Source organism: Limanda limanda, chromosome 8 (assembly GCF_963576545.1).
Source record: "Limanda limanda chromosome 8, fLimLim1.1, whole genome shotgun sequence".
NCBI classification, from domain to species: Eukaryota; Metazoa; Chordata; class Actinopteri; order Pleuronectiformes; family Pleuronectidae; genus Limanda; species Limanda limanda.
The window spans coordinates 20,994,506-21,014,158 of record NC_083643.1 but is presented as its reverse complement, the minus strand read 5'-3'; the positions used below and the strand labels follow the sequence as shown (position 1 = coordinate 21,014,158).

The 19,653-nt window shown below is 42.3% G+C and overlaps 1 protein-coding gene across 1 annotated transcript in view; it reads left to right on the top strand.

Annotated features, from left to right (window-relative positions):
* kcnq1.2 (potassium voltage-gated channel, KQT-like subfamily, member 1.2) overlaps window positions 1–19,653 on the top strand; it is a 174,181-nt gene that overhangs the window by 94,503 nt on the left and 60,025 nt on the right. The window contains exons 14-17 of the mRNA XM_061076373.1: window positions 8,980–9,055; window positions 10,168–10,262; window positions 14,101–14,141; window positions 15,635–15,696. Coding sequence (XP_060932356.1) covers window positions 8,980–9,055; window positions 10,168–10,262; window positions 14,101–14,141; window positions 15,635–15,696 — 274 coding nt within the window. The remainder of the gene's footprint in view (window positions 1–8,979; window positions 9,056–10,167; window positions 10,263–14,100; window positions 14,142–15,634; window positions 15,697–19,653) is intronic.

The window sequence follows — 19,653 nt, the reverse complement described above, 5'->3', positions numbered from 1 at the left end:
GGGGCAGTGTAGAGGCAGATACTTGTCAAAGTCAAAAACATTGTTTAAGAGCCACACACCTTTCTGCCACGATCTCAGAAACAATCACAGGCCAACTTTCTTCAGTGTTGCCGTGTTCCTAATTTACAGATCACAAATCAGAAAGTTTGACATTGTCTGAGTTCTGACGTGTGCCATCTAGTGGAACACTCCTGTAACATATGTGCTACATGTATAGTATATTAGCTTCTATGCGAACAATAACGCTAACATGTGACTACAGTTATTTCTACGGCCTAAGGCTATTGATTAAGGTGCTACTTTGCTTAATTTAGTTCGGATGAACAATTCTGCCTGTACACATTTTTCTTCTGCTCAACTGCTTCTGTCTTACTTTCATTCATACACAAACAGACTCACATCAAATGCTGTTCTGTCATTAGTGAGGCCAGCCAGGCCTCCCATAACTGAAAGTGGGAACAAAAAGGTTGACCACTGTAGAAAGACCTAATTAAACAGCAGTCTTTAAGGTCAGCCAGCCCCCCCACTGTAGCCTCAACCACACATGAATGAAAGAATAATGCTCTTTTGAAAAGTAGCAAAGTTTTATAATCTGAACCCATTGGCTTATGAAAGGGAAGCCCCTTAGCTAAGAAGGCCCACAGGTCACCCTCCACCTCTTCCTTTCTCTCTCTCTCTCTCCCTCCCTCGCTCTCTCTCTCTCTCTCTCTCTCTCTCTCTCTCTCTCTCTCTCTCTCTCTCTCTCTCTCTCTCTTGCATGTTCTTTTCCCCCCCTGTTCCCTCTTCTCCTCCACTTCTTCTTTGTTCCTCCTGCTGCGTCCAGAGCCAGGGTTAAGCCAGGCTGAACCTGAGCAGGTCTGTGACCGCCACCTCCATCCGGCTCTTGCTCCCCCAAGGGCGAGGTGGTGCTAATAGTCACCGAACAGACACAGACACACAAAAACACACATGAACAGCCAGTTGTGTTGGCATGATCAACCACTGAGCTCATGTGCTTGGATGATCAGAGAAAAAACAACCAATTTAATCCAAAAATGGTGGCTCTAGTGGGACTAAGAGCAGAGAGGAGGGGGGTGGGCTCGGTTGCTCGGGACCCTCAGTAACAGGGGTTATCCCAGAAAAAAGTTTCAAGGGTCTAGAGTCCCCCCCCCCCCTCTGACCTCACCTCGCCACCCTCTACCCTAAAAGCCTCCCCACCCCACCCAGGAGCGGGGACCCCCCGACTGGCAGCAATAAATAGATTCTTTCTCTAACATGCCTAATCCTGCTAAACAGCAACAAATCCTATTAGGCCATGAATTATAAATCCTTCTTTGCCACCTCACCCTCTCCTCCCCCACCAGAGAAACCCAATCGCCCTCCTGTCTTCATAACGTGCACGCGCACACCCACACACACTGGGTCTCAAGAATGTTTGCTCCTCACACCAAGGGAATGTGATTTTGTTGGATTTTCATGCGCGAATATTTTCGTCTATATATATGAGCCTTTTTGTTTTGTTTGAAAATGGATGCTGGTGCATGAGGATTTGTGTGTGCAGCCCTTGGCAAACTCACTACTCCCCACTCTTCATCCTGGATCGATTAGAGTCAGACAAATTTTAAAAAGACAATGTGTATAATGACTGTGGACTATAGCGGATCCGATCTTGATGGTGGATCATGATCTTGCTGGCTGCTGACCAGAGACTAAGATGCAGCAGGACTGCTTGATAGTAGTATTGAAGTTATCCTTCAAAATGTTTACCCTCATCGCTGCTGCTAAAAACTTTAATCCCGATGATGTTTTCCTACACTTGACATCTATTGCACTTCTGTCCGTCCTGGGAGAGGGATCCTCACATGTGGCTCTCTGAGGTTTCTACGTATTTTTATCTGTTAAAAGGGTTTTCAGTAGTTTTTCCTTACTCTTGTTGGGGGTTAAGGACAGAGGATGTCACACTATGTTAAAGCCCCATGAGACGAATTGTGAATATGGGCTATACAAATAAAATTTGATTGATTGATTGATTGAAAAATAACTGTGCAAGCAGAGTGAAATCAGTGAAAATGAGGTATAAGGAATTCTCCTGATAAGTATCAGTCTGCCTTTACACATTTATGTACTATGCACAAGAGTTTTTTCCTTCGTACTGGTAAGACAGAGTTTTTGTGTGATGTGTAATGTGTTGATTATGACATGTGGGTTTTCGACGTGAAATAGCCGAGAGGGGGTTACCCGCGATTTAAAAAACAAAGCATACTCACTGATTTTATGGGAGGGAGGTGGCCTATTACAACGTGCACAGAAACAATGGCTGCAGATGGTATTGTGTGTCATTCTGTATGCTGCCCTTAAATCCCCACAGTAATGATGCACATTTTCTGTATTTTCTAGATACACAAAGTGTTGCTGAGAAAAGGTCTAAATGTAGCTTGTTTCTCTTACTCATCTCTGCAAATTACAGCAAGAAGTGGGTGTGAAAGCTTGGGAAAGTTACACATACGCCCCATGTATTAAGGAAATAGGACAGTTAACCTGATTTGGGTCTTCAACAAAAGCTGCTGAAACCTTTAGATGTGAAGTAAAGTGGTCGCCTGACTGACTGTCCATCCCTGGGGTAATGCTGTGACTTTAGTGACTCACCATAGGTTTAACTTGGAGACTAGAGGTGGGTCTGGCACCAAAGAGGGGGTCATTAACCCTGAATCTATGTGACTCTCTAATTAAGCTGACTTTGAAGAAGCCGCAGTCTCTCTTTAAGCTACACCTGAGGCCTCATACACTAACCTATAACCCTGAATTAGACTTGCCACATCTACAAGGCAGCTATTGTCCACACCTCTTTTTTTTCCTCTTTTATATCAGTCATTTTTACTGTGAGAACAAAACTGTATTTTACATTAGAACCCATGGGAACTAGTATCCTTAAAGTTTTTGTCTGCATTTTCCAGATGACAATCTTAGCTCCTTGTGGTATTCACACCCCAGTAAAAGGCCTTTTTTCCCACGGCGGCACTTTTTCATTTTCTCGCCTATCTAACTGGAAACCTCGTCGCCCCAACTCTCTTAGTTAATTTGGCAGTTAGAGTTGTGTCAGGAGGAGTTCACCAGTCATTAGTGCACTTGTGAAAAGGGCTCTCCTCTCCAATCTTCTCGCTGCACGGTGGGAAAAAAAAGCTGTGGCTGTCTGTTCTCCTCGAATAATGACATGTTGTGAGAGTTGGCGTCATTAACATTAAACACGGGCGGGACTTTTCTGAGGTCAACGGGATGTCAACCATGTCTAGAGAGGAGATATTGGGATACTCACACAAGTGTATGTATTCACAGATACCTTTTAGATGTGTGTTGTGACTGTGTATGTGTGCGTGTCCATGAGATCAGGGTGACACTTTGCACAAGACTCATAGTTTTGAATTAAAATGGCAGAGTGGAGCTCATTCTTCTCCCAACTCTGAACAATCTGCACAAAAATGATTGACACTTTTAAATATCGTCTGACTAGTGAGCCTGATTTTGAAACTTAAGATAAGTGAATTATTCCCTACAAAATTGGCACAGATGTTGAACAATGTCTTGTCTTGGAAAGTCATACAGAGTCGGTTAAAAAAAACTGTATGTGCCCCTTAATCTGCATCTGCACCAATATTTAATGGGTTCTTCTAAAGCCCAGGCCCTATACCTCCACCTAGTTTGGTGAAAATCGGTTCAGTAGTTTCTGCATAGTCAATCAAACCAACAAACACAGCTGAAAACATGAGCTCCCTAGTGGAGATAGTGATGAACACTACAATAAGTTACCACAAAGTTCAAATCATTTAGTTATGGACTGTGGGTTTGTCTCTTTTCAAAACAGTTTTTTAAATCGAGAGAAACAGATAAAACAGATGTGTGCTAAGAGTTTGTCTACATGTGCTTTACCCCTGCCTGTATATACATATTATGGCCCTCTTTGACAGTATACCGCCGTTTAACTCTGTGTTTCCAGGAGGTGACGGTCACTCAGTGAATTCAAAGCATCTTGGGCGTTGCTCTCTTGTTTTCCCTCCCTCTATGGCCACACACATCAAACATGGCGTGCTCTCTCTGTTCTCTCTTTGTCATCAGCTCTTAATGGACGCTGGGCTTTGATGTGGTTTGGTTGCTGCTTTTGTCTCCAGCATGTCTCGATCAGAGTCTATTGATCTGGTCATGGGGGGGGGGCAAACATGAAAACAACTGGAGCAGAGACACAAGGAGATGGGAAACTGTTGAATCAGAAACTATATTTAACCAGCTGCATGATGCTCCCTGTTGGGGAGTTGAATCCTTTTTCAGATTCATAATTCTGAATATGTTCAATCTTAAGATGACAGTCAATGTAAAAGCATTGCATCAACATTTTGAAAAAAATATTTTACAATATTAGACATAGCGATACTGTAATGCAGGGGAGTGCAAACATGGAAGAGGGAAAGAGTAAGAGATGTTTATTTGGATCAATGTTAACAAGTACCATTCATAAAGTTTTGGCCAAACTGACCCAACGTTGTTTGTGATGCACATTTTCATTCATTCATTAATTTTACAATTTTTAAGATTCTTTCTTTATTGCAGTTTGGACAGAAATCCTAACAGAAGTATTTCAGGTCCTCTTCATTTTTCTGTCCTTTTTCCTAAAGACATTTTCAGACTTCTACCACGTTCTGAGGCCAAGTTTGTTCTTCTTTCGTGCAAACCACTGCAACAGCTGGTTTAATATCTCATTAGAAAACCCCTCCAAAGTGACAGGTCCACATTGGGGGGATTTCTTCCATTAGAAACTTCAATGAAGCCCATTCATTTGAATTCCTCACTGAATGGGGAAACTTGTCCGTTACGGTACAGCGTCTCAGCAGAGCACCCTTATAATTCTTACCACGACACCCTCTGGCATGCCATCACTTTCAGATCAAACATGCCTGAAAGAATGTAGTCATCTTATCCCTCCGAGATATGATAAAGGAATGTCTGTTTTTGCGGAGAACAGAAGACGAACACATCTCTTTGATGGACCAGTCACTAGTCTTAAAGCTTATCTCACACACACACACAGGCCAGCTGTCTTGCTGGGTCCCGAACACAGCACATTGATGTCTGCAGCAGCTTTCTCCCGACTGACTCCGAGGTTATTGCTGGGCACCATGGAAGCACAGGATATTTGACAGTCCCCTGCCAAAAGAAAGAGCAGAGGGGGCGGTGAATGAGGGAGAGTTGCCATTGACAACTCGGAGATCTCCAACGTGACCATCTGAAAATGAAAAAAAGAAAACGGAAACGTTATTAAGAGAGAAGTGTCCAGGGGGAGACCATGGGGCTCAATCTGTCACAGCTTTTTAAAGAGGGGGCCAAGGTCAGTTCATGACTCCATCAACAATAGCTTGCATATAATTTCTACTGTTGAGCTGGAAGTTGGGGTTTAATCCACAGAGGAAAGAAAAGAAATACACACAAGCCAACCTTCGCTGTAGAGAATGAATCACATGGCGCGGGACAATGGAAAGAATATTGTCATGCGTGAGATCTGAGCTATGCTGACTCACGCAAGGACTGCACAGATGAAACGTAAACACAAAGAGCCGAAAAGACCAGAAGAGGATGAAGGCAGACGGTAATGAGTAAGAAGAGTCGGAGCGAGTCAAGTGTTTGAGCGGCAGCATCAGCGGAGAGATGCGAGAATCACATTCCTTCACTTTCTGTGTGCCAAATGTTTAGGGGGTGTGTATGTGGAGGGGGTCGATAGGAACAAAAATGCCCTCATCTACGATAGAGAGCAAGGAGGCGGAGGTGGTGGTGGTGGGGTGGTTTGACTTTTTTCCACCCAAAACAGGGCCTCACACTCTTTATGTCTGGTATTGTTTGTGTGCATTTCCTCCTGTAGCTCGGGCAGGCCAAGCATGGAGGGCAGGAAAAAAAGAGACAGCAGCCCTTTGATGTCCAGGTTTTACGGTCCCATGTCATTGCATTGTCTGCTAAGTACTTTTGTTGTTCCTCGGCCCTAATTAAGACCTCAGAGCGACTTGTTGACTCCACAAAGACCCTTGTTTGGGGAGGGGGAGGGCGGCGTATGTGTTTTCTGTGTGTCAAGGGTGTGTGTGTGTGTGTGCGTATGTGTATGTGGGTGTGTCTGCTTTGACTGGGACATGGCTGGAGAGACGTGCTCAAAAACAACACATGCGTTTCCCCCTTACATACAAAAGTGTAATTGTGACGTACGAAAGGAGGCATTTATTTGTTTTGTTTGCTAGCCGTTTAAGTGGAGAAGAACTTATCTGTGGCTGCAGTCACGCTCATGCAAACACACAGAGCATTCAGAAACTGCATTTCAGCATGTTATTATGCACAGTGTAGTATTATATGCTCCAGACAAGTGTGTGTAAAAGTGGGCGCCTGGAGTCCCAACAATCATTGTTGTACTTATAGTGAACACGTGAGCATTTTCCCTCCATATATTTGTTTCCATTCCTTCTTTGTTTCTGTTCTAAGCAGCTTACAGTGGCTAATATGAAATCACATGCAAATAGAAAAAACATGTGCAAATTGAGTAAACAATTTTGTCAATTTGAAGACACATTCACTCCAAAAAAGGCACAAACACACTGCAAAAACAACACCGGACGTGTTTCCAGGGAACCCAAAAAAGTGATGAACCTGGCTGTAGTTCAGTGCTTTGGGAAGTTATTGAAGTCTGCTACTCGTCAGACTTGTGTGTGGAGTGACGCACACACACACCCACACACACACACCGTCTCATGACACACCAGCTAACTTTGATGTCTTTGATTGTTGTCACCTGTCTCTGAGACATAGCGTACGTGAAATAAAGGATAGACAGAGAAATGGGCCAATAAACCAGGAGCAAAGAAAAGCGAGCATGAGTGTGGCGGGACAACAGGCGAGAATGCTGAATTTGCACTTATGAAACAGTGATTTGATCAACATTAATGAGGACCATTCACAGTGTGAGCCATGGCCAAAAACCCTGTTCTCAGTTGTCTGACAATAATTACTGAAATAGAGCACAGACAGAGAAACAGGCTGAAGAACAGGGAGCAAAGAAAAAGAGGAGGAACTGTTTTTACTTTCGGGGCTTTTTTCACTCTGTACTTTTATTGCTTTTATATTATGCAGATTATTGCAGCCTCACTGTGTTGGAATAAAGATTGTTAATAAGAAATCTCTCTTCAGCATTTTAACACATTGGAACTACACATGTGGACTAGTAGTTGGTAGAAAGAAAGGGAGGGGTGAAAGCTGATGTGTTGGAATTTATTTTTTATTTTTTTTGGAATATTTTATTTTTCCAAATATTTTCACAATGCAAGAGAACATGCAGAGCATATAGAGTACTCTACATTAAACATTACAGAAAATTACATAACAAAATAAAAAAATACACACATAGATGAAATAAAACTAATTAAATAAAGAAAGAAAATAATTCCCCCCACTCAAAGAGAAAAAAAAAGAAAAAAAGAGAAAAGTTGGTGATGTGTTGGACTTTGTATTGCATCATATATATATAATGTTTGGAGCTTCCTATATGCACTTGATACAGTATAATGAAATATACTGTCCTGGGACATTAAACATAAAACCAGGTTCACTGGCTTATGAAGTTGAAAAACCCTATCGAAGGTTATTGAACTTTGTTGTACAGTCTTTTGTTGTGAGCATGTGTGTGTCTAAGTCTGCACTGAGTATTTGTGTATTTCAACCAGTCGAATCCAGTCCCTCAACAATTTCCCTCTGTGTTTTCTCACGATCGATTGCCACTCGTAGCGTGTACGTCATCCAGACATGCTGCTGTCACACACTGCACACCCAAGGACATGTCACGGCAATTTCTGACAAATAAACCGAATGAGTGCCTCGCTGAAAAAACAAACACGAGTGCACGCCACACAATCACCACGATTTGCAAGTACGAGTTTGTGTGTGTGTGTGTGTGTGTGTGTGTGTGTTGTTTGCATGCAGCGGTTTCTGTTTCAGTGTTTAGCTCAATACCAGTGGGTTTTGCTCTGTGTTGACACAGATGTGCTGCTTTCAACTGGAGGGGGGGGGTACATGTGTTGTTGGGCTCTTCTTGATGCAAACTGAGTCTGGTTGTCATCTTTTTTTTAGTTTGCACCAGTTTCCACATTCAGAGTTGTGAGAGTTGAGGCTGGAACATTCAAGCTCAGGCGTTAATCTGCGGCGATGCACATTGTTAAAGGTTAAATGCAAAACTGTCAACCCAGAGACTATAGAGCTGTAGTCGACCAACCAGAGCAGCTTAAAGTGGCAACTGTAAAGTCTTCTTCTGTAAAAACATCATGTGCTTTTTCTTTTTCTGTGAAGTCTAAAAATTGACTGCAGACTTCACTCTTTCTAAAAGAGCCACCAAATCCTGGTTAATTGAGCAACAAACTTGCACACATACAAAGTCTGTAAGGTTATAATTTGCTCTTTATTTGTTTTTCATGAGAAGCTCTCCGAAGACGATCTTGCAAATTAGCATCCGCTGGAAACACAATGATACTTGCATTAGACATCTGTTGTCAGTTTGTCTATTGCAGTTTTTCCAGACATGAACTCCTCAAAATGTCCGCAGAATTGTGTCTGGACCTTCTGCAGAGTTTGCCTTCCACACATGGGCAACGCAGCAGGAGATTCTCCGCTCAGATGCATTCACAATAACAGAAAGCTGCTGAACATTCTGGTGAGGGGGTGACACAGCAGGAAGAAGCCGAATGTCACAAATTCTGCTGCTAAGACCACGTGTGTTTTGTTTACAGCACATAGAAACTCGGCTGGTTGGAGAAACTCCGGAGGAAGTCTGAAGCCTCTCAGTCCATGTCTGAAAACATCAGATACTCGCACTGGACAGCTGTTCTTAGTTTATATATGTAAAGTGAATCTGTCCCTAACAAACCATGAACAAATACTACATCAAAAAACATGTGTAGCTTTAACCGTTCTTCCTTTTTTCTATCGCAGGTTGTCCCATGCCCAGAGGTCAGCTGTCAAAGTCCTCCGCAGGATGCAGTACTTTGTGGCCAGGAGGAAATTTCAGGTAAGAGAAAGAAAATCCAGAGGAGGAGAAAGAAACACAACAGAGAAGAGAGCAAGGGAGGAGTAAACACAGAGATACAGAGAGACCAACTGAGAGTGAGAGAAGTGTGTAGTGTATGTTTGTGTGTAGTGTATGTTTGTGTGTGTGTGTGTGTGTGTGTGTGTGTGTGTGTGTGTGAGGTTGTGTGTGGTTACAGGAAGAGGAGGGGGAAGGCCCCCAAGGCATTTATCAGCTGCCGCGGTGCTGCTGTGCGTGTGTACGTGTGTACGTGCGTGTTTGTGTGTACATGCCTGGAACTTGCACCTGCATGTCTTCTTTGTGCTCGCTTCAGTTCGGGCGTAGTATCAGGGGAAATCTTCTAACCTGTCTCTGGGGCTACAGTAGGAATTAATTTACTGTACTGCACACACACACACACACAAATACAGCAGAAGCTCCACGTGCACACACAGCAGGACGTGGCCTCATGTAGCACTGGAGTCAGCAGAAATGTGCAAACTGTTTTGTGCAGTGAAATAAAAAATGAGTTAGAGAAAAAACAATGATCGTGCTTGAGACATCGTTTTCATACTGCCTGTTATTGCAGAGTGGTTCCTGTATATATTCTTACCGTCTCCAAGTGTTCTGTATGTTTTCAATTACGGCCTAAGTGATGTCAGCTGCAGGGGCTACACTGTGTGTGTAGCAGGGATACCCTAAAGAGTTCACTGGGTTCGTTCTGACGTTGCTTGTATCTGTGTCGCACTAAACAAAGCTGTGAAAGGAGCTTAATACCATGGCTTTCTACATTGGCCTTGCACTTGTTGGCGTTCACACGCGCACGTAGACGCACGCACAAACACAACCCAATGAGTTAGCGATGCCATGCACGCATGCACACAAACACACACACACACACACACACACACATACATACAATGAGTTAACAATGAACCTTTTGAACCCGTGGGGGTTGGGGATGTTTTTAGGGACCAAGCAGCAGAGGCTGTGGTTGACAATGGCTTTTGTGTCCCTGTGTGTGTTTGTGTGTTTGTGTGTGTGTGTGTGTGTGTGTGTGTGTGTGTGTGTGTGTTTGTGTGTGTGTGTGTGTGTTCACGCTCATGGATCCGCAGCAAGCACGGAAACCCTACGATGTGCGGGACGTGATGGAGCAGTATTCCCAGGGTCACCTCAACATGATGGTCCGCATCAAGGAGCTACAGAGAAGGTGGCGTGTTTGATGTTTGATTTTTTCTTCTCTTTTTGTCCCTAATTTGTGTCATTTGTTTCAACCTTTATTGTTCAATTATTTTTGCACCATAACCTTGGAAACTATTATATATAGTTATAAGAAGAAAGAAGAAGTGAGAATGCAAAATATATATTTCCATTTTCTAAAACTAAAACATGTAGTTGAACAAACTGTGTCTCTGTTTATCTTACCCCTTAATGAGGAAGCTTACACACTGACGTTGTCTGGTCCACAGTGTAAGAACAGGTCTGGAGTTGTGAAAGGTGCCTTGCTCAAACCAAACCATGGTCCACTTCATTCGCAGGGCAAAAACCCTTTTTTTGGATAGTGCAGACTTTCGGTCCAATTGCACGAAGTTAGGACGGCATTAAACAAAGCATTGAAGCAAAAGTTAGCAATCACATTGCAAGAAAAAACACATTAAAATGCCAAGATGAACATTCAAACGGGAAAACTACTTCCCTTTATATCAGGGGTGGATCCAGGGGTGGTGCCAGCTGAAATCTGATGTCCTTGTCTAGTCAGTAGTCTTTTTTTAATGAACTCAACACTTAGTAACGATACCAATTTGTTAAGAATTTTTATTATTCTGAGTTTTTTTGAAGTTCACAATGTTCTTGAACAAGAAACAACTTTCAAAACATGTTCAATGATGTATGGCTTTGCTCAAACAAACAATGGATGACGTAAATATGCACCTTAAATTCCTGAATCAGGAGTTGTGCATTAATGCTTGACACATAATTGTCCCCTCTGAGTAAATTGTGGTCATGTATGGCCCCGGATTTAGACAAACGTAGATCGGCCACTGTGTCCGACAGAAAACTCCTGCGTGACAGGTGCACGCCCATCTAGAAATCAATTAATTCCACTTAAATTTACACTTCAACAACTTTATTGCCACCAAGGGGAATTTTGTTTTGCAGCGAGGCAAAAGAACAAAAACAGGAACAGGAACAGGAAGCACAGGCACACAGGCTGTGGCACAAGAGGATCTCGAGGACACTGTTAGATGTCTCGAGCCTTAGCTGAAGCTCTCTTTCCAAAGGTGAGAGACAGGTCAGGTAACTTAACGCCAATGATCTGACCTGAATGACGTGTTGCAACTTACTCTTGTCCCCGATACAGAGATTACCAAACTAGTCGATAAAGCCAAAGTAGGAACAGACTCTACCGTTGAGTTGTAAAGAAGGTGTCACACCAAAACAATTCAGCCTCTGGAGCAAGTGAAGACGTTGCTGTGCTTTTTTAAAAAGAACCTCTGTATTATCATTGAATGTTAGATTATTATCAATAACGATAACCAGGCAACTCTGCCTTGTTCAAAAACCTCTCCATTGGCAGTAATCTGAATTGCTGGATATGACTTTCTTCTTAAATCTATGAGCAAGTCTTTGGTATTTCTGACATTTAATTTAAAAAAGGATTTATTACACCACTCAATAAAGCCCTCCACCTCTGGGCCTGGCGCCGTGTCCTCCCCCTGTAACAAGCTCACTATGACCATGCCATCTAATAGCTTCAGGATAAGTCTGCCTGGTTGGGGACATCTGCAGTCGTCAGTGTACAAGATGTACAAGATGGGTGAAAGGACACAGCCCTGTGGCGAACCAGTGGAGGAGAACAGCATGTCAGACACAGAGCCATTTACTCTCACACACTGGGATCTGTCCACACGAAGGCCTAAACTCTGTCCAACAATGTCAGGACACAGATTCAAATAAGAGAGCAGTTTATTGGCTAAAATGTTGGGGCTGATTTGTGGTAAAAGCAGAGGAAAAATATGAAAATATCGAATTTGTATCATCACAGCATCATCAACCCCTTTTCTGCTCCTATAAGAAAACTGTAAAGGATCCGATGAATCCTACACAGCCCCGACCAGCTCGCTCTTGATGAGGTTTTCAAATGCCTTCATAACCAGTGAGGTCAGGGCCACAGGTCTAAAATCACTAAGGCCCTTAGGGGACCTGTTCCTATCCACAGGCACTTGTTGACCTTTTTCCACAGTGAAAGCACCTTGTGCTGCTCCAAGGAACTCTTGAATATGTAATGGAAAATAATAGATCATTGATCTGCACAGTGTTTAAGTAGATGACCAGAGATATTGTCAGGGCCGGGGCTCTTGTTTGTTTTAGTTTTACAGAGTATGTTCCTGACATCTTGAACACCAAATTCAAGTTGTGCAGTATAAGAGGATTTTAATCTCATCTGATCAACTTTTCCTTTAAAATCGTTTGAATCGAACCAAAGACAAAAACTATTAAATTAACAGTAAGCTCCTTGTCTGATTTTAAACCATCCAGTTTAATATTCCTGTTATACCCTTATGTGTTTTTAAATCATTGCTATTAAATTCCTCCTCAATTTTATCTTTATAGCTTAGTTTGTCAAGTATAGGTAGACACGGCCCACATGACAATAATGACAAAAGTCGTTTGTGTGCTCCCTAAATCTTAATGTGAAAACTAACCAGCTCAGATGTAAACAATGGAGCACAGACATGAATGGACTGTGGTCCTCAACTGAACCGATCTGCGTCATGAAAACAACAGGAAGAGAGAGAGATGACTCCATTACTAATGTCTCTTTTCAGCTTGCAGTAATTTTGCGGCTCCTAATGGTTTCTGTCAGCTGCACCTTCATCTTCCTCCTGTCCGTACTGTAGCTGTGACAGATCGGAGCCTCGCTGCTCTCTGATTTGTTACACCTTGTTGCACTTTGTTGAGCTGTAATCAACTCCAGTCCTCGCCAAAGTAAAAGCTTTTTCGCCCTGTTCTCTAAACCTTTCTGCTTATTTCTAAAGTGATTTTCTTTTCCAAACCAAAGCACACTCTCCCACGCAGGAGGTGAGTTAGATAATAAATTGGGTCAAACTTACGTAAGTGTGTCACCTGGACCTCATAACACCAGAACCTCAACTGAACCACGGCAATGCACTGTTCAATCCTGAAACCATGGATCAGTATATCAACACAACACTGAAATCATTTGACTGTAAATTCTAAGTAATTGTCTGCAGTAATAATACTGGTAAACTTGTTTCATGAAATACAACTTGTTGACAGATTGTTTTGTAACCTTAAAAAGATTTTTACTGAAATCTAAAATTTGAAAGCAATGAAAAAAAAGACAACATCCCGGGGCTGGCCTCATCTGACTCGACTGAAAAGACTGCAATAATGCAGCGACTGCTTTGAATCAAATGTGTCACTGGCATGAATAAAAGTTAAATAAAGACATGTGGTGGCTGTGATAAAAATCCACCCCTAATTTATGGTGATGAAAAGAAGAGAATGGCTGCACAGTGCATAGTGAAGTGCCTCCTGCTTCACTGAATTTATGGTTCACTAACAGGCCACATGGGCAACTGTAACCTCTCCTTCTCTCACTGTGGATTTTCAGAGCTTCACATCTCAATGGGAGCATTGCATTCATATATTCACCCATTTACAACTTGTTTTCTTTCTTAAAGCCATGTAAATTCTCTTCGTGCTAATGCCATTTTTTTTTTTTATTGGCACTTTACAATATTTGTTTATATTTTTTTAATGTGCAAGCATTCTGGTCAGTTAATGATAAAAAAAAGTTTTACCTTTACACAAATTACGACTTAACAAGTGTTCTCAATTACAACTTTCTTCTCTTAATAACTTTATTATCATAAAACTTTGACTTTATTGTCAAAATCTCTTTTTTCCCAACATGGACCTTAAATCCCAAAGAAGAATAAAGTTCTGACCTGTGTATGTTTTTTTTTTTTGTTTTTTTTAACCTTTCTCTGTCTAATATATTTGTTTGTCTCTTCCCCCAGACTGGACGGCACTCTGGGAAAACCAGGAATGTTTCTTCCAGGTAAATCCGCAGCAAACAAAACAGTCTGTATCTGATAGACAGCCGTCACTCCTCACTCCATCTCTGTGTTTATAGCTCACACATACACAAACTGAACCAGACTAAATAAGAGAGAGAGAGAGACAGAGAGAAAGAGAGAGAGCGACTTCCCTGATGTGTGTGAATATGTCTCTGTTTGGTTGTGGGTATGTTTACCTATGTGTGCTGCCTGTTTCTCTGTGCACATAATTGCATGTTTTCTTGGAATTCAGAGTGAAAATTAGTTATAGATTAGGAATAAAACATTGCTTAACAAGTATACCAAATTTATTTTCGGTGGGATATTATTTGTCAATTTGGAAATATTTTGGAAAAATATTAAGGAAAATAATTTATCAGCATTTTACGGATTGATAACTTTGCATCAGTAACATTTGATTGTGTTGTGTTGTGTTTAGTAAATAAATTAATACATGTTAATAAATGTATGCGTCTTATTATTACATTGACATTATTAGTAGTCTGGTTCCAGCCCTGTGAATTAGCACATATATTTGTTCAGCAGTTTGAACACGGTTGTGTCCATGTTGCCACTTTGTAATAGCTAACATTTTGACACAGTTTTTGTTTTGATAAAAAGTCTAAATATCAGAATGATGGCTGTCCTCCTCTGGTTAAAGACCCAACTAAACAGTTAAACATTTCCAGTATTTTATAGGTTTAAGAATGGAAATGTCATGTGGCTACATAGCAAACTACATATAGCTACATTCATGAAAAATAGCAAAGAAACATGTATGAGATCTTTGGTTTGTTATTCACAGATTTTCATCTTCCTTCCTGCCCTTTTACCTTTGGTCCAGTTTCCAGATTCTTAGTAAATGCTAATGGTGTCTTGCTGACTCTGGTCACTCAAATGTTTAACTAGTTGTCCAGGGGGACAAGTGAATACATTAAGATAACAGCTCTGGAGACCTGTATTCCTGGGCTGTATTTTGTGTACTCTAACAGTTATCAGTGAAGTTTAGGAGTTGTTGCATTCAGGGTTCAGGGATGCTCAGAAGTGGAAGGTTATCTTGCTTTAAGTCGGTTTACTCAACGTTTGATCACTGAAAAGTGGAGGAGAAAGTTTTCTGAAAATCAAGGTCACATACAGCAACTCTTTCTGACATTCACTTATTGTGTTCATTTCAGTAAAGAACATTGTAAACTACCAGTGTGACCAGTGCCCAGCGCATAAATTAACTAAATAAATGAATGTTTTATGAATTGTGAGAATTCAGTTATGTAATTTGTTACACACACACGCACACACACACACACATTAATTGATCTGAGTATGACGCTTATGCACTTTTCCACATCTATCTGTATGTCCTTGTGATTATTAGCAAAAAATCCTCGGCAAATTCTACCCATGGTTTTACACATAAATATTTTTTTAAATGTTTATTGTTTGTATGTGTTTATACACAATAGCCTATTTGATTTGTTTCCACTTTTTTGTTATCCAGGAAAAGGGGATGATAAAGAATACCCGACCGTTGGAGCACGACTGATCAGGCTAGAAGATAAGGTAGGCACACTCCTGCTATGTGTGTGTGTGTGTGTGAGCATGTGTGTGTGTGTGTGCGTGTGTGTTGTAACAGCCATAAAATGATAATACCACCCTTGCTGTTTATGAGCAGAGGTATGTGCGTGACGACAGGACTGTTCGTGTGTATATGTGTGAGTGTTCCGGCTCGTGTCTCTTGTTATCAGATCAGTGCGTGTGGTGAAATCTTTTGATATGACCTTGTTGTGGCTGCGTTCAGCTCAGTCCGTGCCACCATCAGATACACGTACAGGCTCCTGTCTGTTCTCAAACTCATCATCATCATCTACTCATCATCCATACTGTACTTCAATTTTACTTGTTTTTGTTTTCCTTGACTTGTATTTGGGGCGTGGTCATTTTGTTAATTTTCCACGCCAGCCCTCATTATTTCCTGTCATCCTCGCTTGGTTATTTGTGGACCGGTCATTGACGTTTATGTTTCCATAAGGGAATATATGAGTATTGGTGGCATTTGGGTGGCTACAGCAAGGCAACAGCTGTGTTATGATGCCCACGAGTATATCTAGGTGTGTCCTCCCTCGTTGAGGAGCGGGCCCAACGTGATGCCAGCCTGATGCGGACTCTGGTGCCAGTGTTACATTCCCTCAGAGAGCACGGTTGTACTGGTCGGACTGGTCTGTGAATGTGTCTGCCTCCCTGTCTGTCTCGATGTCTCTCTGTGTGCAAATCATAGGGTATGAAATGTTTTGTTAGTTTTGGTGTGTGGCTACATCTGTTTGTGTGACTGGTCGCATCGTTAGAAAGCGAAATTATGTTTGTGGATTTGGAAAACGTTTTGGTTTTATGTGTTTGTGCATTCAAGCATTTGTTTTAGTTTTTTACATGCAACAATTAAAAATGGAAACCGAACCCTTTGGAGAGCTCAACAGCCTGGTTCCAGAAGTACAAATCTCATTCATTTTCTGTATAGAGATCTTGATTATCAGCCATGGCACTGTAACCATTCAAGGTAGATTCACCACAAGATACGAGATTGGGACATAATGATATGCTCAATAGAAGCCAAATGTCCGTATGATATCCACTGCGTTTTAAGAAAACCTGTTTTACTACAGTACCAACAATCCTCAGGTGTGTTGACCATGTCTCTGATTGCTGGAGATCGCTGTTACCATTGAGACGTCTCCACAACTGCAAAAATCCTGTCGCTATTGATGGACATGGTGATCACAGTCAAGAACTAGACACTTCCCCATAGCCGACAACACTAACGTAACAAAACAACACTGAACACTATATGAAATGCCACATACCTACAAGACACAATATATTGCAAGACTATTCCAACAACAATGTTTAATTCAAGAAGAAGGGTGCTCGAAATCGAAAGGAATCATTGGCAATGTTTATGGGATGTGTAGTTCCATCCTATCCATCCATCTTCTGTACCACTTATCCTTAAAGGGTTGTGAGGGGACCTGGAGCCATCCCAGCTGAAACTGGGCAAGACATGCAGTAAACTGCAGCACCAGCGTATCTCAGGACCAAGATAAAGACATTAACAATCATTCCCACTCACATTCAAACATACACTCAATTTAGAGTCTTCAATCTATACCTAACCCCAATCTGAATGTTCTTGCACTATGGGAAGAAGTCAGAGCACCAGAAGAAAACCCACGCAGACACGGGACAACATGCAAATTACACACAGAAAAACCCCAACCACATTTGAACCAGGAGCCTTCTTGCTGTGAGGCGACAGCTGCGTAGTTCCTTCACTGTAAAATAATTATATACACAATCAATTTTCCTATACTCCAAATCAACTGTTTTATGGTCACGTTTCGTCCCGTAGCTGCTCGGCCTGGTTCCAGTGGGCAGTCACCTTTACACTCTACAGTCAAGTTGTTCTCACAGCTTATGGCAAATGATAAAAAAAAAACCTGTACAATAGAACAATGCATTCTGCAGACCCTGCTTTTCAATTCAACTCAGCCGGCTCAGGATTTCCCCCACTTTGCTTTGACATTTACCTTCCCATCTCTGTGCGCTCCTCAATGCTAATGTCCTCTAATGTTTGCATGCGTTGGCTGTTCTTCGAGCCCTTTGTTACATGGAGAGGAGTAATGATCTTGAACCGATGAACCGTACGCCCCGGGCCTGAAGACCTCCCTCGGTGATTGAGTTCAGGGCCCATTTGCTGTGGGTACATGTTGTGATGATAATCTCCTGATTGGGAACATAAACGTCCGTTCAGAAGTTTCTCCCCTGTACCTATGACTCTCCCCTTCTCTTTTTCCTCTTCTCATTTTTTTTTCTTTCTAGTGGCATCAAGGCTAAATTCAACTGAGAGGTGGATAATGGGGAAACAAATCAGTGGAAGCCTACTGATGCTAGCTGCTTTTCCTTCCCTATACAATGTGGAACCAATCACTGTTCCCCTAATCAGAGCAGCGTTCACATGCGCCGAGCGACCTCTTAAAGTGGAGCGGAGGAGCGGCAACAGAAACCATAGCGACGGCTACAGCCGCCCGTCCCTCATAATTACTGTTTTCCTCGCCTCAGCGCCCACCCCCTTTTCCTTGTCTCTCCTTTCTGCTCATGTTGAATTTCTTGTTTTGATGGTTGTGACGGGCCAGCACACCTGTTATGTGTGTGGGGTGGGGGGGGGGGAGGGGCTTCCTTTCTCCCTCAGGCAGCAGGTGAATGAACCTGTCGACCCCCGTGGCGCGGTACATTCCCTGGTCCTCCTCCAGATGGACATGCACCCTTCAAGCTCCACAAACACATTTTAATCTCTGATGAACTATATATGCCTGCTCCATTTTTCTGAAAGGTGGTGAATTTAATATTACACTTACGATAATACTTAAAAAATGTTTACATCGATTTTTAATACGTACAAAAATAAGATTGTGAATTGTTTGTGATTTTGAAACCTGGGACAACTTTCAAATTAAAACCTCTGGTGCAGTTACAATATAATACCTCGTCAAAACATTACACTCACAACACTCAAGCAAAATACACATTACTTGTAGTTTACCGATCTATAATGTGATAACGTACACAAAGAATGAAGTTTGTTGGTGTGACCCTTTAGAGTTCAGTTGCGAGCGAGTTGTTAGCAACAGAAACTCCGGCGCTGTCACCGTTGTTTGCCTCGCGTGGCTGCGTCTATTTCATAACGTTGTGTAATTTCCCCCGGGGTTGCGTCACCTCTCGCATGTCGCTCATAATAGTAAACCTAATCACGCAGCGCACAAACCCTGGTGTCACAGTTGATTCACTTCTGAACGGAATCTTTCCCAATAACCTTGAGGAATGATTCATCAACTCTTGTACCGGGATGTTTGTGTGTTTTGGGGTTTGTGTGCGCATGAGAGTGTTCCCATGCCTTTTCCAGTACTCACTCTTGGTTCGCCTCCAGCGTTTTTTGTTTTTTCTTCTCCAGACAAATTCCCACTTTCTACCCCAGCACCAGGCATCGACCACTCTCACTGCTCCTCATACTGCAGCCGAGCGAGGGAGATAGAATCATCCTCTTGTCAGACTATTGTCAGCACGTCACTTGGAGATGAATTTATCCTCAGCGGGCTGAAGGAGGCTCAGGCATTGTGTGTCCTGTACAGGGTCAGACAGTGATTTATCACACAGACAAAGACACATAGGTCTACTCTCACACACACACATGAGCGCGGAGTTGATTAATCACCGATGTGTCTAACCCCACACTCTCAAGATTGAATTCTCCAGGAGGGACTTGGAAACGAAGATGGATGGCACTGCGGGACAGTGTGTTATCTTTCTGTCAGACACACTCAGTGAAAAATACCCGAACGACAGGCTCAAACAGTGGCCAGTGTCTGAGGGCTTCAGCGTGGCCTTTCAGAGAGAAGCTCGCTGCATGTTTTCTGATGAAGTCAGCCCCCTGCTTGTGGTAAATCTCTCCTACTTTTATAGGAACATTTT